At 34.9% G+C, this 24198-nt stretch overlaps 1 protein-coding gene across 1 annotated transcript in view; it reads right to left on the reverse strand.

The window, feature by feature from the left end:
• LOC129943030 (uncharacterized) overlaps positions 1-24198 on the reverse strand; it is a 225153-nt gene that overhangs the window by 127070 nt on the left and 73885 nt on the right. Inside the window, exons 10-11 of the mRNA XM_056052234.1 lie at positions 8978-9234; positions 217-873 (exon numbers count right to left, since the gene is read on the reverse strand). Of these exons, the coding sequence (XP_055908209.1) occupies positions 217-873; positions 8978-9234 (914 nt within the window). The remainder of the gene's footprint in view (positions 1-216; positions 874-8977; positions 9235-24198) is intronic.

Here is a 24198-nt window from a genome sequence, read left to right on the forward strand (position 1 = left end):
TAAATAAAGAAACAAAAAGATTAGAAAATATATGTATCCCATTATTATGCAATAAAAACGAGAAATGTATTTTAATAAGTTTCATTTGCAGAGATTTAATCTAAATCTAAATCAAACAGGATTTGAATTTTGAAAACGGAAATAGAAGAGCACACAATATACACACTCGCATTTATATGTATGTATAGAGTCCGAAACGGAAACGGATATACCTACCGTCAAACAGTATATGACCAATGGCTCGAATAGTTTAATATGCTTAGCACAATCGTTCTCTGTGTCGTTCCTCCACAATGGAAGCTCTAATCCAGTGGCGAACAATTGACCAAAAACTACGGTCGAGCTCATGGTGGTGGCTTGTATTTGGTTATGGTTTTCAGTGGCGCCCAATATACCACCAGTTCCAGCAACAACACCACCACAGCCCGTACCAATTAAGCTTTTGTCAAGAGTTGAGGTTGAAATGAAATGCGATGGACTCCTATTTGGAGAACCACCTACCGCCGCCGCCGCCGCTGCCGCCGATGACGCTATAGCTGCTTCTGCCGATGTCCCCATCATATTCATCCCAGTTGCAATAGATTTGGCTTCCAAGTATGGATTTATGTGGATCTGGTAGTCGGAGCATCGACTACCATAATTTCGTCCGAATAAGAATTTTAATAGCTGCCTTAAGCTTTCAATGCTCTCGGTTGGTGCATAATTGATTAGCTTAGTCAAATACTGTATAATTTCCTCGATTAATTTGATTGGATTGCCGGAGGGAGAGGGGTCGCCGCAGTTCACTCGCAGCTCAATGCAAGTACTAAGTGTATTGATGCAGGTCCGGAGGAGGGAAATTAGTTTTGCACCAGAGATTTGATTTATGGTCATCTGAAAATGAAATAAATTGCAATTGGAATAAAGTTTGAAAAGAAAAAAAAAACAATAAAAGAAACTGAATAAAATGAAATTAAATAAACATCAAAGCTAAAACGACAAGTTTTCAGGGCATTATTTCTAAAAAAAGAGGAATGGAAATACATTTTAAATAAATCTGACGTAAAATATTTGTTTATAGGGAAAAATTTTAAATATATGATAATATAGAAAATTATAATATACTTTTATAGAAAAAAAAAGTTAACATTGCTTGACATTAGATCTTCGACCCCAAAATACCGAAAATAATTAAAAACCCGGATTCATTGCTACCAAGAGTTTAACGATGTTACCAGGTAATTCGTTTATTGGATAATTAATGCATTACATCGTCTGTTATAAAAGATTAAATAAATTTGGATTGAATGAACCGTTTACTTTTATTTGCGTCATAACTACTGAGACGCTTGCAATACTTCGACCACCAAGAAATGCATAGGGTAATATCATTAAATGTTGGGTACCTTTGTTTTGATTATTCCACGTATTTTCCAGACGAAATCATAAAATATTTAAATTACTTTATTATTTTTGTTCTCAAGCCGGCATAATTTTCGAATGATCTAAGCAAATAGTGTTGTGCCAGTTTTGAGAATGTTATTAGCAAAAATCAGAAAAGGATATATAGGTAATATTTTTATTAAAACTCTTCGCAAAAATCTACTTTAATCGTCTGCAACTCCTTTTTATTAACCGTGAAGAATTGTATGCTTCAAAATCTGAACCGAAGCGTAACCCATTTCAATGCCACTTTCCATCATTCGTTCTTGAATTAAAAAACATTCATTTACAGCAATGAATAACTCTTAGAAAACCATCATTCCAAGGAATACTACTACCCTTGATATGCAGAGACACAGTGTCGTCAGCATTAGGAAAGGGAGAAAGAGTTTTAAAGGGAGTGTCGGTGCACGTTGGTTGAATTCTTGAGTATTGCAATGACTAGGAAAGACAGAGCGTGATAAAGCAATTCACATTCGTGCAGTACTGCTGAAGATCGACTGAAGAGATAAGGGAACTGGCTATTTCAGTTCAGAACATATGCTTTTAAAATAATGTTAAAAAAGGGTAAACAAGAAACTTTACGACGATTTTCAAGTGACAAAAAGGAACGATGATATTATCACCAATCAATTTAAATGCAATATGTTAAATACTATCTAAGAGGCTTTAGAAAGTTGCATGAGCACCAGCCCAGAGATGGGACTTATACTCAAGCATTAAACATATATATATAGGTCTTGTAGATAACAACCACATTAGAAGGGGAGACAAATTTCTAGCATCGCCTAAGGTAGCCCAAACATCATGCGGCATTTTTGACGACATCACGAATGTGCTCGTTCCACAAGACGTGGTTGCTGACACACATACCGAAAATATGGAGATTTTCAGCTTCATTGATGCCAATGCCATCAATAGATGATGGCCAGGGGTTTAAATTTCGCTTTAACGATACCATACAGTATTGGGTTTTTGGAGTATTGAATACCACTCGGTATTTTATTCCCCGTTGTACTGTACAATGGTGTTTAGGTCGGAATTTAATGAGCTTAAAATTAATATGAAAAGCTAAGAGTACTATCGTCAGCAAAACTATGTATTGGGTTAGAAGTTGCAGACATAAGGTAATTAATAAAAAGTATTGGAGATAAAACAGAGCCCTGTGGTTTTCAGACTTGAAATCATCTAATACTTCATATATTGAACGATCCGAAGGTAATTAATAATCCAAAGAAGGAGAAATTCATGAAAAAAGCACGCATTTTCGATAAAAAATTAAATGCTTTTGAAACATCAAGTGCAATAATCTTACAGATAAACCATGATATTACCAGTGGACCTATTTCTGCGAAAGCCGTACCGTCGGTCATTAAAAAGCTTTCGAATAATTAATCAGTATTATCATGACCTGGGAAAGAAGGGAAATAAGGGCAATGGATCGATAATTGGAGGGTAAGAAGGTTAGGAGGATTTACCTTTTTGACCACCGCTGAAGAATACATCTTCAGAAACATAGCGGGTATACCATGTTAAGATCTCTAAGGACTCTTGCGAAAAAGATTAGTTCCATAGAACCACTAACTCGCTCAAGTATAGCCAGAATCATAACACTCATTCGCTAGTGTCGAACTGCGAAGCTGCTGCTAAACTTTTGGATTTCAAATCGCCCAAAAGTGGCTCTACCTCCCAAAAACTTTTTCATAAGAAAGTGATATACATATATGATAAATTATCATAAGGCTAAAATTGTTTAATTTGAATATCGCCGAAAAGATTTCTTGAGTTTAAACAATTGAGCATTCTGACTGACAAAATACACCCAAACGTAAACATCAAATTAAAAAAATGTCAGGTCGCTTAAAAACGCGGAACAACAAGAAAGTGTAACAAATATTCATGCTATATTTCACTTTCAAAAGCGAAATGAGGCCAATTTTCGAAGCTACATAAAACAAAATGGTTTAATTTCTCACAGTTCCAGCACTCAGCATTATGGCGTATAAACAGAAATATGCATGGTGAGTATGACGCCCCTGGTCTAAATATAGAATTTGGGGTAGGTGCGACGTTCTGTGTAGGCAAAGTTTTTTTTTAAATTCAGATCCTTAAAATGCAAAGAAGCATACACAAAACTTTCCAACTAACTAAAATCCTAACCAAAATCCTTAATCTCAAGCAGAGGGTTTGCAGGGGGGCAACACGCTCTCATACATACCCCATTGTTTGTACACATCTCAGAGCCTAACCACTATCAATCTTTTGGACGTTATGACATTTCTAAATTTGCGCTTTACGACATTGTTATAAAACCAAAAAAAAAATTCACAATTCCTTTGAGCAAAATGACAACTAACAATTTGGGCGTTCTTTTCTTTAAAATTATTTTGGGCGTTACGTTTGTGACTAATTTTGGGAATTTTAGTATTCGAGTATGGTATGGCTATGGTTTTGGGCGATATACTTTGTTCAACAAAAATAGTAAGTACAGGCTTCTTTCCAAAGCAGTGGCACTTGATGTACCGTAACTTCAGTGCGTCGCGTCGGGAGAAATGCCTCTAAAAAAAGCCACTAACATTCAATGAAGAATTGTTGTTTCAATTCTTGGAGAAAATCGTTGTACAACCAAAAGACTCTTGTAAAAAAGTAATTTCGGTACGATTTCAAAACACTGAGATTGCATTTTGTGATATTTTGCTTTACGCAAGTCAGTATGCATTCTTTGTTTTTGGCATAAGCCAGAGCTGTTCATTGTAATGGTGAAATTACGGTGAACTTTATTTGCGCAAAGAACAGAGTTGCGCCTCTAAAAAACGATGACCATAACGAACTTACTATTCCGAAATTGCTTGGTTATTTGCCAGCCAATCTACGGATCACTATTCTTTTTTGTACACGGACTTTCTAATTGTGCTTTGCTGGATTCTGGGATCAAACAAACGTTGAAAGCCGTTTGTGGCGAATCGCGTCAACGATATAAGGGTTTTGTCAAATCTGTCATCCTGGCGATACTGTCCGAGCGTGTAAAACCAAGAGGCGTAAGTGCATCAAATCTCATTTGATCTTCGATGTGGTTTAACGGTCTCTTTTGGATAATGAAGGATAAACCTTTCTGGCCGATAACTCATAACTCTAGTACTGATTATACTATTGCTTTGTGTACTTTATTTTTAAAGGCAGACGAAAACCCAGATGAAGATAATGTACAACAGCAGTATGTCGAACCGATTTTAAACGCTCAGGATTTTAGTACATTGACTCGTCTTTTTCGTGTAACTGCTTGGGTTTTCTGAGCTATTGAGAGGTTACGAAAACGGGATTTTGATTATATTTCCATTATAAAAATGAGATTTTATCTCTGCAAAGGATAAGGGTTATGCCTTCTAATTCTGAATTATTATCTCTATTTCCATTTTTAGATGATACCGTTAAGTTTTTACGAGTTGGTGGTTGTCTCCAAGATGTTGAAAATAATATAAACATTGTTCACCTAATCATCTTACCGCAGTCATCCTATGTGACGAAACTTTTAGTAATTGATCTTCCACGGTGTTACCTCCGCTGTTCTTTCACACTTACGGTCAAGATACTGGATTATAAGAGGAAGGCAAAAAGAAAGAGAATGTTATCAAATTGATTCGTTTGTAAGCTTCTTCGAGGTAAATCAGCAACGCAACCCCTTGCACCATTTCCAAAAAATAGATTCTTGTCATCTAGAGCACTCGAGGTAACTGGAATTGACTTCGCCGGTCCGTTGTACGTTTTGGATATGTCTAGTCATCGAAAAAAGCTATACATCCTATTATTCACATGTGCAGCAGTTCGTGCTGTTCATCTTGAATACACAAACGACCTTACAGCTGAGAGTTGCATTCTTGCAATACGACGATTCATTGCACTTCGAGGACCTCCTAGCATAATATATTATGACAACGCTAGAGCTTTCAAGAAAACGTCATCTGAGTTCCAGCAGCTAAGAAATGTAACATCCAGTGAACGTTTTCTCGGATTTTCGAGTGAATTTCGGATAAAGTGGAAATTCATTGTTGAACGAGCTCCATAGTGGGAAGGCTTTTGGGAGCGACTGGTGGGTTTCGTTAAAACAGCTTTATGAGCAGCTGTACGGCGAGCAACTCTTAAAAATGATAAGCTGCATACGTTGCTAACAGAATTTGAATATGTGGTGAATTCAAGGCCCTCAACGTATATGGGGGATGACCCTTTAGACCTGGCACCACTCACTCTTGCTAATTTTCTAAATGGACCATGCGGACCTCCACAAGAGTTTTCATCTGTAAACCAAACCGGTGATGCATAACAAAAGCAGTGGAAAGAGCGCCTTAGTTTCATAGGTGCTTTTAAGAAGGGGTGGTTTAAGGAGTACCTTTTTCAACTTAGATCCTTGCATCATGTCAAAAATTACGCCGAGTCTAACATTCAAGTTGGAGATGTGGTACTAGTGGAAGATTCATCCTTGCCTTGCCTTGCCTATGGCATTTTGCTGTAATATAAAAGGCTTTTCAGGGGCGAGACGGTAAAATTCGAACATGTGAGATAAGGCTTTCTAGCGGTTATATTTAACTTTTCTGCCTACCCGACCTCGAGGAAGAGAAGATAGCTAAAGGGTGATTTTTTTGAGGTTAGGATTTTCATGCATTAGTATTTGACAGATCACGCGGGATTTCAGACATGGTGTCAAAGAGAAAGATGCTCAGTATGCTTTGACATTTCATCATGAATGGACTTACTAACGAGCAACGCTTGCAAATCATTGAATTTTATTACCAAAATCAGTGTTCGGTTCGAAATGTGTTTCGCGCTTTACGTCCGATTTATGGTCTACATAATCGACCAAGTGAGCAAACAATTAATGCGATTGTGACCAAGTTTCGCACTCAGTTTACTTTATTGGACATTAAACCAACCACACGAATGCGTACAGTGCGTACAGAAGAGAATATTGCGTCTGTTTCTGAGAGTGTTGCTGAAGACCGTGAAATGTCGATTCGTCGCCGTTCGCAGCAATTGGGTTTGTGTTATTCGACCACATGGAAGATTTTACGCAAAGATCTTGGTGTAAAACCATATAAAATACAGCTCGTGCAAGAACTGAAGCCGAACGATCTGCCACAACGTCGAATTTTCAGTGAATGAGCCCTAGAAAAGTTGGCAGAAAATCCGCTTTTTTATCGACAAATTTTGTTCAGCGATGAGGCTCATTTCTGGTTGAATGGATACGTAAATAAGCAAAATTGCCGCATTTGGAGTGAAGAGCAACCAGAAGCCGTTCAAGAACTGCCCATGCATCCCGAAAAATGCACTGTTTGGTGTGGTTTGTACGCTGGTGGAATAATTGGACCGTATTTTTTCAAAGATATTGTTGGACGCAACGTTACGGTGAATGGCGATCGCTATCGTTCAATGCTAACAAACTTTTTGTTGCCAAAAATGGAAGAACTGAACTTGGTTGACATGTGGTTTCAACAAGATGGCGCTACATGTCACACAGCTCGCGATTCTATGGCCATTTTGAGGGAAAACTTCGGAGAACAATTCATCTCAAGGAATGGACCGGTAAGTTGGCCACCAAGATCATGCGATTTGACGCCTTTAGACAATTTTTTGGGGCTACGTCAAGTCTAAAGTCTACACAAATAAGCCAGCAACTATTCCAGCTTTGGAAGACAACATTTCCGAAGAAATTCGGGCTATTAAGGCGGAAATGCTCGAAAAAGTTACCCAAAATTGGACTTTCCGAATGGACAACCTAAGACGCAGCCGATGAGATTTTGCAAATTTTATGGGTTTTTTTTTTTTTTAAAGTTCTCAAGCTCTTAAAAAATCACCGTTTATATCTAAACTTAAGTCAAACAAACCTGCTGGAGCTGACGGCATCGCTGCCGAACTATTCAAAGCAGCAGGCGATGACTTGGTACGGAGCATGCACCAACTCATCTGCAAAATATGGTCGGAACAAAGAATGCCTGATGAGTGGAATTTCAGCCCGATACATGGGAGACCTTCTTAATTGCGCCAACTACAGAGGCATCAGCCTCCTTGGCATTGCACATAAGATCCTCTCTGCCGTATTATGTGAACGTCTAAAGCCGTTCGTCAATAACCTGATAGGTCCTTATCAACACTAGAAGCACAATCTTTCAAAGGTCCATCCAGTTACTCGGATACGCAGATAATATTAACATAATTGGAAGATCAAAGCGTGATGTCAGTGGAGTGTTTTTAGCATTGCGACAGTAGCGAAATATATGAGCTTAGTAGTCAATTGGGGCAAAACATAGTATATGCTATTATCAAAAATGGACATTAAACAACGACGTCTTGGACCTCCACGGACAGCTATAGCTTTGAGGTAGTTAAGGACTTTTTCTACCTATAATGGAATAACTCTTGCAAATTGCTGTTTCTTTGAACTTAGAAGGCAATTGAGTAGCAAAGTCCTCTCTCGAGCATGTAAAATCACCATCTATAAGACACTCATCATCCCGGTTCTCATTTATGGCGCTGAGGCCTGGACCCTGTCAAAGAAAGATGAGAGCGTCTTAGGATGCTTTGAGAGAAAAATTCTTCGGGCGATTTTTGGTCCCGTACGCATAGATGGAGAATGGAGGAGAAGATATAACGACGAGCTGTACGGGCTGTACAGCGACACTGACCTAGTTAGCAGAATCAAAGTCCAACGGCTTAGATGGCTAGGTCATGTAGAGCGGATGGACATCAACGCTCCAGCCCGGAAGGTCTTCAAATCCAATCGCGAAAGACGTCGCAGTAGAGGAAGCCCGCGACCAACCAACCAACTTGGCGTGCGAAACTGGAGACAGTTAGCTAGGGACCGCCCCGGACTGTAGCGCCACCTTAAGTAAGTAAGTAAGTAATAATTAATGGTATGGTATTTCGGATCGTGATCGTCTTTCCTATTATTTGGACTTGAGTGAACGTTTTTTAAAACTTCTTTCAGAGTTTAGCGTTTTTCCCTATTAGAAAAAGTACAAGGTCGGCTTGATTTTTTCTTCTTTTTTGTTGAATCGGTATTTTTTTAAAAATTTTTGATAAAACTTGGAACCTTGCGTAGACTTATTTTGAGATCTTTCCCAATTTAATTATACGTTAAGCCATTTTGGCGCAATTTTCAATGACTTAAGTCTTTGGATTTTCGCATCATTTTGATTTGGTTTTGATTTGTTAATATTTGAAGCGTTGATAATAAAGTGAAAGCACTTTAAAAGAATGACGGTACTCTAAAAACCCTAACAGTTAAAATATCAATAAAATATGTCCATATTTTTTTTACTTCCATTTTATCGGCTTTTGCTTGTAACGTAATCAAGGTTAACATATGACATAATCTTCACAAAAATCTATATTTGTACTAAGGGTTACCTTTTCTTTTAATTATTTTCAATGCAACGGATACTGAATTGAAATTATCAATTACCATATTTTCAATCTTAGGCAACGACATATGCATGCATAATAAAGAAATCACCATAAATCCCAACTGAATAAATAAAATCCATAAATAAAAAACAAAACTCACCTTATAACTATCATTAGCAGCTTTCAAAATATTATACAACTTAATGTAAACATAATCGTTTCCAAAATATCCCACACTACTAACAATTGCCAATTCTTTGGCATTCGAAAATAAATCATTTCGCTGGACTTTGGCAAAAAACAGTGGTTTCTGATTGGTAAACAGGTGATAGTATATATTAATTATTTTCATCGCATGTGTCAATATATTATCGATGCAACTAATGTGGCTGATGACATTTGTTGTTAAAACATTGCCTGCAAATGAAATGAAAAAAATTAAATTTATATTTTTATTCAAAACAATACAAAAATCCAAAAATACAATAAATATTTTATAAACATATTCAAATTCGTTAAAGAAATATATTGTATTGTAAAAAAAAATTAAATCGATAAAAATATCCTGTTTTATTGTCGTGATATTTACGATACTCGTATATTTTTTGATAAATCGCTAAAGAATAATTCCCGGCATCGAATTATCATAACTCAATTACCAAACAAAATACATAAATGCAAAACCATGAAAGTCATGAAAAGTCCAAAACACAACCAATTTAAAAAAAAGAAGAAATTATTATTATTAGCATTTAAGGACATCAGGGGTGGATCTATGTGTTTTATATGTGTAGGGGTAGTTATAGTGAGGGAGGGGTTGTGGGCATGCTCTTGAAAGCCTTGGTCAGTGGAGCAGTTCATGCGGAAAGAAAGGGTAAATTATGAAAATGAATCGAACACACAAAGTGCACTAAAAAAATAAGAGAAACGTAAACAAAACGAAAAAATCCGACAAAAAAAAATAAAACAACCCTGAACTCCAGAACTCTCGTACAACTATATTATAAAGCTCGATTATTAATTAATTGAAATATTACGAGCATTTCCGATGCTAATTTATATTTCGAGGTATTTGCGCTTTATTTGTTATATGCATCCTTTTGCCAATATATGAATCCAATAAACTACATCTAGATTGGTTGCTCCCTGGTCGCTCGTCCGTGGTCCTCGGTGCGATGGTGCATGCGATGGGTGAGGATTTTTTATAATTTATTTCCAAAGAATTGGTCTCCACAAATGCGTTTAAATAGGTACACGAGCATATTTTACATATTCTATAGGGTGACCATACTTTTTCAATGTATAGAAGCCTTAAGAAATTAGGGGTTTCGAGATAAAAACTCATTTACACTTTTCTGGCATTGTAAATATTGTTTAAAAAGTCCCATAGGCTAGGTAAGGTTTTAAGTAACTGTCCGGAATGAAGTACGATACACTTAACACTGAAGTACAGTTTAAGGCCCTTTATTGTGATGCCACATGAATGTTGAGTCTTTCTTCTGAGCTCAATGAAATCAACTGGAGTTCCTTATGCAACTCAAAAGACTATAGTTATGGCATGTTAGTGTGTTTGTGAACATTTAGATTGTTATAGAAGAATTCCCTAAGATAGATCTTTCTTTTTTGAACTAAAGCCTGTCAGAGGAGGTGAAGACCTGTCTTTCCTCTTTTTCGTCCATACAGCTTCAGCAAAAGTCATTTAAGAATACCGTCACGTAGCTAGACATATTTTCAAATGACTTTTTTAACTTCCCATAGGAAGTTATTGTAATGGGTCCGATTTGCCAAATTGAAAATTTTGACATTTCTCGACGTTTCAAGGTCCCTAGAGTCGAAATAAAAGATTTTTAGAAAGATGTCTGTGCGTGCGTGTGTACGACGTTTTTTTCGTCGTCCATAGCTCAAGAACCAGAAGAGATATCGACTTCAAATAAATTTTGTTATACAGATAATAAGGCAGAAAGATGCAGAAAGGGCTCTCAACAAAATTGCGTCGGTGGTTTTTTTACCATAGCAGTTTGAAAAAAAGGTGAAAATTTTGGTTAACCTTAAATATCTTACGAACCAAAAACGCTAGAGACTTGAATTAAATTTCATGTAATATATTGTAACGTGATACCAAACAGGTATACCTTTTGAAAAAAATCAATATAACGGTTTTTTTATAAATCAATAAAACTGAAAAAAAAAATTTGTCACCTCCAAAATTTTACGACTGAAATATGATTTCATCTCTAAAACAATTTTGTGCAACGAAGAATAATGTTTTTGACATCTGATAAAATTTTGAGAAAAATCTAATAGACAGTTTTTTTTACAAAAAATAAAAACCTAAAAAAAAATGTATAAAAGTTTGTAAAAATTAATTTTCGACTCAAATATCTTTTCAAAACTTTGAGATATTGGATTAAATTCACTTTTATCTTTCATAACATCTTCTTTTCAACATTCAGTTAAAGTTTGAAAAAAATCGATTTGTCAGTTTTTGTAAAAAAAATAAAAACCGAAAAAAAAAATTAACAAAAGTTCGTAAAAATTGATTTTCGACTCAAATATCACTTCAAAAATTTTAAATATTGGCTTCAAACTAATTTTATCTTATAAGAAATATTGTTTTCAACATTAGGACAAATTTTGAGAAAAATCGAATTGACAGTTTTTTTAAAAAAAATAAAACTCTAAAAAAAAAGAATACTAAAACTTGGTAAAAATTTACTTTCGGCTCAAATAGCTTTTCAAAAATTAAAAATATTGGCTTCAAACTTATTTTTTTTCAGATAAAATATTGTTTTCAATATTCAGTAATTTTTATATAAATATCCAACAGTCCGTTTTTTTCATAAAAAATAAAATCTACAAAAATAGTGCTCAAATTTGGTAAAAATACATATAGACAAACTTTTAAGCAAGACAAATCGACAGACGGGATGGGAAGTTATCAGTGTGGGTCGCATCCCAGCCTCTTTTTTGCTTTCCTATTAAGCAGTGTTTGGTTGAGACGCCGGCCGCGCCGAGTACTGTTTTTGGAGAGTTAGCCTTCTTTGTAATTTCTTGGAATGGATCTATGGCATAGATAGCGACCTGACTGAGAAAATACGGATACCATATGTTGATATAAAGTTTTCTTTAAGAGAGGACAAGACCTCTGTTATCCCCCATAAGGTCTGCCTGGAACTTGGTGCACTGATTGGGAAGGTCTTAGTCTTAGTAGTTCAGCAGAGGCGCCTCCATTAATTCTACAAATAATTACGGAATGACCAATGCTATTGTTAGTGTACTGGATGAAGTTCTGAGGCTAATACAAAGCATGCTGCTATTATTTGGCTAAATGCATATGAAGGTGTCAGACACAGTAGGGTATTCATTCCCAAAGATAAACGCTGAACTTTGCTTAGTTTATCGCGGTTTACACCTTTGTCTTCAGCAGGCACCGATAGCCCATTATATAAAGCTTGTTTAGATCGTTTTGTAAGAATTTCATTAATGTATTAAGATGCTTCCCTGCAACTGATACAGCAACGTCATTCACATAAACAATTATTCAAAGACCCCTCATATACAGACAAATCCGAATTCTATTGACTACCTGATTCCAGAGGAGAGGAGAAGGTCTTGAAGCGTACCTCTGCTAATAAACTCTTCTGGGACAAGAATCTTCTAGTTTTGAATCTCTACGTTTAGAGATGTACACTACCGGTCAAAAGTTTGAGACCACCTTCAAAGGGTTGCTTTATTTGTACCTGGCGCCTGGGTTTATGAATGAATATAGAATATTTTTACCTGCATTTTTAACGTAGGCCATTCATAAAAGGTGCAAGTGAAAAAACAACATATATTAATCCTTTCCTGTAAATTATAAGGAGTATTGTGAAAAAAAGTAAAAAACAACAGTATTGGGTTTTTGGCTTCTATTTGGATTTCCCATAGTTTTTATTTTGTATGACTTTTTAAATTTAATTTGGAATTTTTTTATGACTGGGGTACTATTAAAGGGTAAAGAAAATGTAAAATTTGAATGCCTACATATTCAGGATTTTGTATACCTATAATGCTCGGTTTAATCCAATATAAATTTATTTGAGACTGTGATCTTCTCCAGTAAACAAAGTTCGCATTATGGGAAAAGTTAAGGAATTAACTATTGAAACTCGATCTGCGAATATGACCGTTATTGAAGAAGGCTATTCGCAAAGAGAAATCGCCACAAAACTGAAGATATCCGAAGGAGCAGTTCACAGGACCATACAGCGTTACTCTAGCACCCGCGGTTTTTAGGATGAACCGAGGTCAGGACGAAGATCTGCATATCATCACCATAAGCAAGTGTTCTAAAAGTAATGGTATGGCCACCACAGTCTCCAGATATTAACCCCATTGAGCTCTTATTGGAAGAGCTTGACAGAAATGTCCTGAAACAACACATAACATCGGAATCTGCTCTTTGGGAAACTCTACAAAATTGCTGGAACAATATTCCACAAGGAAAAATACAAAACCTTGTAAGAAGATTGCCCAGAATTGTAAAGAAAATTATTGAATTTAAAGGAGGGTTTTTTGATAAAAACTCAATTTAGAGCTTTTATTGTTTTTTTTTAAATAAATAATTTATGTTTAGTACAAAACTAGTTTATATTTTCCTATCATTTACAACTAGACATGCTCTTCAGTTTTTTACGTTTTACCTTTTTTCCTAAAATTTCAGTTTAGTTAAAGCTCGATATTTCTCACATTTCAGAGGTGGTCTCAAACTTTTGTAAGTGATTAAAACTGGTACATATATCTGTGTCGTCGTAAGTTGGTAGGTAAAAAGTCACGAACATCTTATTTTCGCGATTATCTTCGTTTCTAAAGCTAGATGGATTATAACGCTTGTTATGAAATTGTCGAGCATACGATTTGCGACAGTTTCTGTCGTCTAAAACTTTTTTCCTTACACTCAACTGTTTTTAAATATAGGCCAGAAAGTGAGCTGATATTAGCTCTTTTTAAAAATATATTTTAAGGTAAAACTAATGAAGTAGTTTGTTTTATCTTTGTTTATATGGCAAGTGCAACAACCTGTTGCATTATTGACGCTGTCTATTATCAAGTATGTAAATAATTATGTAAAGAAACGCATTCTTAAATAGCATGTTAACCTTTAAGAGGAGATACTTCTGCGCCCGAACATTGGTGTTAAAGTTTTAAATATCAAAATGTGAGGAAAAAATAGATTTGCGTAAAACACTTTACATTCTTGGTGTGTGGTTAAAAACAGTATTTCTATACTTAAAAGTACGTCCCAAATTGTCCGGAAAGCAAAACTGATGGACATTCCTGAAAGTGCGAGTATTAGAGAAGGAATGCAACAAGAAATGTAAATGTTTCTATACTTATAAATTACTAGCTGTTGACCCCGGCTTTGCCAGCGTATTTAAAGAATATAATATCGCATAGAGACGTTTCAGGAAAAGTTCACATAAGTTAGTTGATAAGCTTGTTAAAGTGATTAAGCACGGCTTTTCTTCGTTCACAACCACTAGTCTCATACACCTTATCAATTGTGCTAGCAAAACTAAATTTAATGGGGAATTGGTTTGAAATTTTTTTTAGGAACTATTGGTATTGGAGACATAATTACATTTTTATATTTTCGTGAGTAGTTTCATAAAAAGAAATCGATAATGATGATGGGCAACAATGATAGGTCAGGTTCAAAAGCAGGCGCAGCACCTAATGATATGATATTAATAAGTGTTCTTAAAAAAAAGAATATATTGAATATATAATAATAAGTGTTAGAGGCGGATCTACTAGAATGGGTTGTGAGTGAGATATTTTACCGCGTTAATAATAAGCTTAAAACGCTTTTCAGCCTTGTTACTATCTTCACAGAGCAAACCATGTCATACTATTGCTTGGTTTCGACTTGAAGGACGATCAAACAAACAAACAAACAAGAAAACTGACTTTCCAATTTTTGATATTAGTATAGATTTTAAACTGCAGCCACAAAGCAGAATTTGTGGTAGTTTCTAATATGTGATCTTTCCAGAAAAGTTCATCATTGATACACATACTGTGGACTGAAAATTGATTAATTTCTTCGATTCAAGTGGCGCCACTTAAAGATAGCGGCAGTGGACTGTATAACGTTTTAAGCACAGGATAGTTCATAAGGTTTTTGAAGAAATAAACTTTACACGGTTAATAATTAAATAATAATAATCCATATACGTTTCTTAATTATTTACTTAAGGTGGCGCTAAAGTCCTGTGTGAAATAAGTCCTCAACTACCAAACTTCTCTGTCTAGCTCGGTCGGTTACATGCCTAGATGTCCACATTGTGCACACTAGAAGTTGGATGAGGTCACTTTTCTGTGGGTATGGATTCGAAAACTTTCCGGCCTGGAGCATAAGTTTTTATTCGCTCTCCGTGACCCAGCCATCTCAGTCGTTAGATTTTTATAATTCTGGTTGATTCTACGTCGACTTTCCGTATTCTCCTCCACTCATTTTCTATGGATACGGGGCCGTAGATCATGTGAACGAAACAAGGTGTTTTTATTCGCCTTTGTTCATAATCCATGATTTTGCACCGTATTACTGGACTGGGATGATGATTTTATAGCAACACTTTGGTTGCTCGAGGTTTTAACTACTCAATTACTTTTTAAGCCGAAAGAAACAGGAGTTAGCAAGAGAAACTCTTCATTTGATCTCAGCGCTTGTGTTGTTTTCTACGTTCATGTCGGAGCCTATTTAGACAAAGTCCTTACCTATCTTAAAGTAACGTCTGTCGATGGTCCTTCCCTGATGACAGCATGTACTTTGTTTTGTCCTAATAAACTGCTTAACCCATTTTGCCGCCTCATTGACATTACGCTGAGTTCAACAGGACTTCAAAAGGTTCGGTTAAATTAAGTTTCCAAAATGTTTGGAGCGTCTAGTATTTTCTTTTGGTTACCTCAAGCCCGCTGAAGCCTCCAAACGTCGTTAATTTTTTTAATAATTAACGAACACTAAAAGGGTTTCGTATACCTTTAATATGCCAAAGACACAATGCGAGCATAAGGAAAAGAGGGAAGTGTTGAATAGGAGGTGTTGGTGTACATTTATTGTGAACTCCTGAACATTGCATTGATAGGGAGAGATAGAGCGTTGCAAGGCATTCTCGCGTAGTACGGCTAAAAAATGAATCCCTGTACTTCATACCGCCGGGAATTGGGTTCAAGAATAAACTGATGGGCATTCCTAGAAGCACGTGCATTACGGTTAAATTGTTTAAGAATGCAATTTCACTAGCATAGAGAGCATAGAGCATAGCCCGTTAAAAAAACGGTAAAAAAGCGTGAGACAAGAAAGTTTGTAGATTGCAGCCAGATCAGACGGGGAGAAAAATTTCTTGCATCTTCTCAAAAAACCAGCTTTCAACATTTTTGGTGAAATCGCGTACATGATCGCTTCAAAAAATGTTGTTTCTGGTGCACATTCCGAAGATGTCAAGATTTTCCGTTTCATTTATGCAAGTGTCATTCATAGATAGTGGCAAAGAGGATTTATCTCGCTTTAACGATTCAAGAGAGCATTGGGTTTTCGAAGCATTAAATTCCACACCGTTTTTATTCCATATTGTACAATGCTGTGTAGGTCGGACTTTAATGAGCTTATCATATTTTGAAAAGCTAAGAGTGCTATCGTCAGCGAAACAATGTATTGGATTGAAATAGCAGAAAGGACATCATTTATAAAAATTAGGAAAAGGTTTGGAGATAAAACGGAGCCCTGGGGCACAACAGCATTGATTTTAAAGGTTAATAATTAATCAGCATTTCCATGACCTTAGAAAGAAGGGCCGTTAGTGCTATCGGTCGATAATTTGCGGGGGAAAAAGATGGGTTTTTTTTGGGATTGGTTAAACAAAAGCATTTTTCCAACTATTCGGAATGCGCCTAAAAGAATAGGATAGATAGAAAAGCTTACGCAGTGGTTTTGCTAGCGTGGAAGAAAAACCTCTTCAGAATGATAGCGGGAATACCATCCTCGTCACAGTACAAGTACGAAAATAGACCATTTACGCGTTCAAAAACACTACCTAGTAAGGTGGAGTTTTCGGTGAAATCCCTTGAAAACAAGTTAGCTTTATCAATAGAGCTAACTAAAGGAGTGTCATTGACAACAATTTTTGGGAACGGAGGAACAATTCCTCATGTTTATTACAAATGACCAAAAATTGTTACTGCCTCAGGGACATTGCAGTGTTTTTTGCCGTAATTTTTGGTCATGCAAAAATTTGGTCCTACGAATATGGGCGTTGGAGGCCCTCCTGTCTTGTTTAAACCTTTCCAGTTTTCCTTAGTTGGGTTGGCTCTAAAACATCGAAAGCTCACCTCTTTCTCCTTGATATCCTCTTTGCAATTTTAATCGAATCATGATTTAGTCTTAGGTTTAATACTTTTTACCCTTTTCGGGATAAAGGTGTCCATTCCCAGATGAATCATACTAGTAATCATATCAGCAATGGAGTCTACGCCACTACCGAGAAAGCATAATGACCAGTTAAATATCCTGAAGAAGTTATTGAGACCGTGAAAGTCCCAGTTGGCTTTCTCCTAATGCCAAACGGTTCTCCTTGGAGCTCTTTCTTTATCTGTATTTGTTTGACACGAAAAGTTAGCAGATATGACATTGTGGTCCGATGTGCCTAAAGGCGTCAATAAACTGATTGCGTACTTATCAGGATCAGAAGTGAGAAACAAGTCAAGTGTATTTTCTGCTCTGCCGTTAAAGTCCGATATTCGAGTAGACTCATTGACAAGCAGAGTAAGATGGTTAAGCTCAGCAAAAATCTCAGCACCGATTAATTTGGGAGATGTCTGGAGAAGCCACGAAGATTTCTGAACATTAACATCGCCCGTTATACAAATTTCACTATGAGGATTCAGGGAGACAATTCTTTGGATGGAGTCAGACAGAGCATAAAATTCCTGAGAAGTCGAAACTCTGCCAGTTTTGGGCTCCGATAAAATAATATCCCTCATCAAACGCTTGAGGCATTAATGGACTCAAAATGGATCCTTGACAGCTTTTGTCACCGGTCAAACTCTTTTTTAAGGGGTTGCCAACTTTTAACAACAAAAATGGAGGCAAATTCAAATCTCATAGTGTCACATGCTTTGCTTTTTAACATTAGGTAAGGTCACCATAATCATACCTACATTCTGCAAGCAAAATGCCATTACAATTTATAAATCTGTGAGTTTATTAAGTTACCTATTTATATTTTAATTCGCATTTTTATACATCCACATTATAATGCAACAGTTCTGATTTAATCAAGTTCCCCACATCATCATCGAAAAATAGGGAATTGCCAGTGTTGATATTTTAAGGGGTTTTCGAAAGCAAACAAAAAAAATTAGAGATGCCATTTCAAAAAAAAAAGAAAATACCAGAAAAAAAGATTAAGCTTCAATAATGTGTGGGTTTGTATAGTGAATTTTAATTAACAGTTTTTTTTATTATTATTATTATTTTTATTTGTTAATTTTTGTTGTATATTCTTTTGTTTCATTTACATTTTCATTTAGATGCTGAAAGTTAGTTACTTTTTATCGAATCCCAGCAATACATTAATATCAATTTATAATTGCAACAATTATGTGTGGTTGAAATGGTGGTAAATTAAATGATACGTAATTTTCCGATAAATTTAATTCAGATTATTAATAATCAATACTTATGTATGTACCAACTATGTATGTATATAAAATATGTCTATATATATGTTTGTATGTTTAAATTTGTATTTATTGATAAAAGGTTTTAATTGTGTTTTCACCTTTGTAATTATGGTTAATGACGATGTAACCAAGCAACCGATGAAAAATAATGCGCTGATAAAGGATTTACACTTTGGATGCTTTTTTTACTTTTTTATTGTTGTTTTATCATGACTTCATTTGTGAGCAATTTATGCATAAACGAGGGAAATGTAATATTCAATTTAATAGCAATTGTCTAAAAATGACATTAAAAGACAGAGGTAAAGCGGTAGTATTCAATTTGCAGGATGTTTATATTTTGTTGTACTCCCGGCTTTAAGCAACATGAATAAAATGTTAACACCTACGTCTTAAGATAAGTGCACTGCAATGTATAATTTGAAATAACCTAAATTTGGTCTAATATACTGTTTAACTTAAGGCCAATTGTTGATCCAGACTTTTTATCACTTAGATAAGTTTTTACTCACCGCTTCAAAATGTTCTATAATGTTTTGTAAAGGAGGCAAACAAAATTTGAAAGAGGCTGGGATGCGACCCACACTGATAACTTCCCATCCCGTCTGTCGATTTGTCTTGCTTAAAATTTTGTAGGGTTGGGTTAAAAAGTTGTTAGTTGGTTCATTCTTAAAAAATTTAAAAGTACCAACAATATTTTTCATATCAAGAAACAGTTTAGTTCGAAAATCTAGTTTTGTTAAACAAATTTTTAGTCGAAAACAAATTTTTACCAATTTTAGAAGCATTTCATAAATTTTTACACATAGGATGAATAAAATTAATTTGAAAGATATCAAGTACTAAACATAAATTTTAACCAAATTTGCGTACTATTTTTTTGTAGATTTTATTTTTTTTTAAGAAAACGGACTGTTGTATTTTTATAAAAAAAAAATACTGAATATCGAAAACAATATTTTCTGTGAAATCAAAAAAAGGTTTGAAGACAATACTCTAAATTTTTGAAAAGGCTCCGCCTGTACTTGAGCGAGTTAGTGATTCTATGGGACCAATCTTTTTTCGCACTCGTACTGTGACAAGAGTCCTAAAAGATCTAAACACACATAAATCCGCTGGTCCGGATGGTATTCCCGCTATTTTTCTAAAGAGGTATCTCTCAACGCTGGCAAAACCACTGCGTAAGCTTTTTCATCTGTCCTACTCCTCAGGTCTCGTTCCGAGCGGATGCTCAAAATGCGTACATTCGGTTTTCATGAATCCCTGCTTTATTGGATTAGTAATTATCTTTCGGATCGTTCAATACAAGTAGTAACCATAAAATAAATGCTGGTGTACCCCAGGGCTCTGCTTTATCTCCAACACTCTTTCTCATTTTTATTAATGATCTCCTGTCTGCAACTTCTAATCCCATACATTGTTTCGCTGACGACAGTAGTCTTAGCTTTTCATATTCGTTTTCAGACTCACATCCCTCTTCTTCGGATGTGGAACTGCAACGAAAAAATATGATAAGCTCATTAAATTCCGACCTAAACAGCATTGTTCAATGGGGATTAAGAAACCGCGTGGAATTTAATGCTTCGAAAACCCAATGCTGTCTTGTATCGTTCAAGCGTGATATACCCCCTTTGCCATTATCCATGGATGGCACTTGCATCAATGAGACTGAACACCTCGATATTTTCGGTATGTGTGTCACCAACCACCTCTTGTAGAATGATCACATACGCGATGTCGCCAAAAATGCCACAAAAAAGTTTGGGTTTCCTTAGACGATGCAAGAAATATTTCACCCCTTCTGATCTGGCTGTTATCAACAAGACTTACATACGTCCAAAGCTTGAGAATAACTCCCATCCCTGGGCTAGTGTTTCTGCAACTTACTTAAGCCTCTTGGATAGTATCGAACGTAGAGCATTTAAATTGATAGATGATGATATAATCATAAGTTCATTTACTTCGCTTGAACATCGTCGTAAGGTCTCTTGTCTGACCCTTTTTTACCGTTATTTTAGCGGCTTATGCTCTAGTGAAATAGCCAGTTGCATTCCTCCCCTTAAACAGTTCAACCGTAATACTGGCGCTTCTAGGAATGATTATCAGTATACCCTCGAGTCCAACTTCGGTCGTACTATCAAATACAGAGATTCGTTCTTTAGCCGTACTACGTGAATGTGGAATGGGTAGTAATATTCCCTTGAGTGTGTGTTTATTTAAAAAAAAAATAATATAAATATAAAAAAAAAATAAGAAAATTCAAAAACCAAAGGTTTTTACGTAGTTTTTTCGAACTCACTTTTCTGGAGTCTATTATTACCATCACTCTGTTCACTCGTATTTTTATCTTAAAGGAGTCAACGAATTCTTGAATTTAAGAAGATAATTTATCTACAAAATTAAATTAAATCAAATTAAGGTAAGCAAATAAGTAGGGAAGAAATGTTTGTGTGAAACTCACAAATTAGTCGCTTCAGAATCTTTTTTTACTTCAAATCTCAAGAGATTCAAAGCTTTTATATCAATAAATATGAAACGTTTATTTTTTTCAAATTAGCCATTAGTTTAACAAACACTTTTGCTGTTTTTGGACATCTACATATATTACTGAAATTCGTGTTTAAATCTCGGTTTTATAGCATCCATATATAAAATAATCAACTTTAATATGTGGGCAAAGTTTGAATAAATATAAATATTCTATGATCTGGCATAAGCTTCCCCCAATGTTGCCAAAGATCTCTATTTTTGCGTCATTGTACCAATTTTGTCTTTCTTTAAGCAAATCGTCTGCCCATCTTTTTTTCGGTCGTCCAATTGTACTTCTGCTTTCTGGTGGTGTCCATTTGTAATGATTTTTGTCCATCTTTGGTCCTGTATTCTAGATATATATCCTGCCCAATTCCATTTAAGGAGTTTTGCTCATTCAACCATATCCGTTAAACCAGTTCTTCGTCTTATTTCTCTATTTCTCACTCTCTGGCTAATTCGTAGGTTAAGTAGTTTTCTTTCCATCTTGGTTTGGCATATTTTTATTTTGTCAAGTAAACTTGAAGTCAAGGATATAGTTTCTAACCCATACGTCATAACAGGTAGAATAGTAGAGTATAGTATATATTTTCGTGTTTCGTCCCATAGGTTCGATTGTAATATTTGTTTTAGACTCCAAAATTGTTTCCAACTATTGGTAATGCGTCTAGAAACTTCTTTTTTCTCTTGGTTAATGAATGACTTAGTCTGTCCTAGATAAGTATAGTCTTCTACATATTCTTTGCGTTCGTTATCCAGCAAGATGCCATCTTTAATATGGTTAGTCATTATCTTAGTTTTTGACTTATTGATATGAAGTCCAACTTACTTGCATTCGTTTTTTGGCAATTCTATGAGCATATTTTGTATTTGTCCGGAAGTTGATAAAATGAAAACTATGTCATCAGCGAATCTCAAATCAAAATCAAATGGGGTGGCGCAACAGTCCGTTGTGAACCAGGGCCTAGTGACTTACAACTCTCAACCATTCCTGTGTGCGAGTACTCTTGTCAGAAATGGAAGGGACCTACAATTTAAGGCCGAATCCGAACGGCTAGTTTGAGAAAGCACTTTTTCATGACAAGAATTACTCTTGAAGGATTTGTCAATTCCTCGCAAAAGGCAGTACCCGCGAAAATTTTTTTTTTTAAATTAAGGTGGCACAGGCAGGAATTGAACCCAAGATCTCTTGCATGACAGTCCAACGCACTAACCATCATGCCACGGGTACTACAATCAGCGAATCTAAGGTTGCTCAAATGTTGTCCCCAAATATTTATTCCATATCTATTAACCCAGTTTAGTTTCTTGAATATTTCTTCCAATACGGCAAAGAATAATGGTGGTGACATTGGATCCCCCTGTCTTACGATCTTAGGATGAATTCGTTGGTTTGTCAGCGCTGTCCATATTTCGTCATGTTCTACTGAGTCAAATGCTTTACTGAAGTCAATATATAAAAGATACAAAGGTTTTTCAAATTCATTAGTTTTTTCAATTAGTTGGTTCATTATTTGTAGAAGGTCTGTTGTTGAAATACCTTCTCGGAATCCTGCTTGTTTCCTTAGATGATTTCTGTTTAATGTGTCCTTAATTTTTGTGTACATTACTTTGGAGAACAGTTTATATATCATAGAAATGTTGCGTATTGGTCTGTAGTTATTTATGTCATCTTTATTTCCTTTTTTGTGAATAAACGTAATTGTAGCTTGTTTCCATTGCTTTGGAATCTGCTGTGTTATAAGTATGTCATTAAAAATCGTGGTCAAGACTGTAGAAATTGTTTTTTTTTTTTTCCATATTTCAGCATTTCTGTTACAATACGATCATATCCTGTACACTTATCTGTCTTAAGATCGTCAATTGCTTCTTCAATATCTGTTTTTGTAAGAGTGTAAAAGTATTTAAGTTGGAGTAACTGTCCGCCATCGATATATTATCATCTTTTATTTTTTTTGTCGATTTGAAAAGTTCTTTGAAAAACTTGGTAGCAGACTCATTTATATCTCTCCTATTAACAGCGTTGTTATTTTTGCTCTTAATTGATGTTAAACTCTTTTCCGTTGTCTAGAAATGATTTTGTCTTTTTAATAGATTTTGTGTTGCTTAATATAACTTTCATCATTTTTCGTTTTATGTTTGGATATCATTTTTCTCATCCTCTTTTATGGTTTTCCGAAGGTATATTAGTTCATTTTTTTCCTTGTCTGATAACTTGTTCTTTTTTCGTAGGTTATCTCTTCTGGTTATCAGCGCTTTAGTGTCTATATTAAGTCTTATATCTTTCTTAAGCATGTCATTATATTTTTCAATATTTTCAGTTGGTATTATTCTAGGAATACTGAGTGTTTGTTTGTTTCTTTTCAGCGTATTTTGGTCCACTTTTATTTTTGCTCTTACTACCCTATGGCCGCTATCAAATTTAAAATTATTCAATACGGAGATGTCGTTACTAGTTTTCAGTTTATTTGTTAGAACTAAGTCAATTTCGTTCTTTGTTATTCCATTCGGGTGAATTCAGGTCCATTTCCGTGCTTATCTCTTTTTGAAGAAAGTATAAGTATAAGTATAAGTATAAGTATGAGTATAAGTATAAGTATGAGTATAAGTATAAGTATAAGTATAAGTATAAGTATAAGTATAAGTATAAGTATAAGTATAAGTATAAGTATAAGTATAAGTATAAGTATAAGTATAAGTATAAGTATAAGTATAAGTATAAGTATAAGTATAAGTATAAGTATAAGTATAAGTATAAGTATAAGTATAAGTATAAGTATAAGTATAAGTATAAGTATAAGTATAAGTATAAGTATAAGTATAAGTATAAGTATAAGTATAAGTATAAGTATAAGTATAAGTATAAGTATAAGTATAAGTATAAGTATAAGTATAAGTATAAGTATAAGTATAAGTATAAGTATAAGTATAAGTATAAGTATAAGTATAAGTATAAGTATAAGTATAAGTATAAGTATAAGTATAAGTATAAGTATAAGTATAAGTATAAGTATAAGTATAAGTATAAGTATAAGTATAAGTATAAGTATAAGTATAAGTATAAGTATAAGTATAAGTATAAGTATAAGTATAAGTATAAGTATAAGTATAAGTATAAGTATAAGTATA

The sequence above is a fragment of the Eupeodes corollae genome, chromosome 1, assembly GCF_945859685.1.
Source record: "Eupeodes corollae chromosome 1, idEupCoro1.1, whole genome shotgun sequence".
NCBI lineage: Eukaryota > Metazoa > Arthropoda > Insecta > Diptera > Syrphidae > Eupeodes > Eupeodes corollae.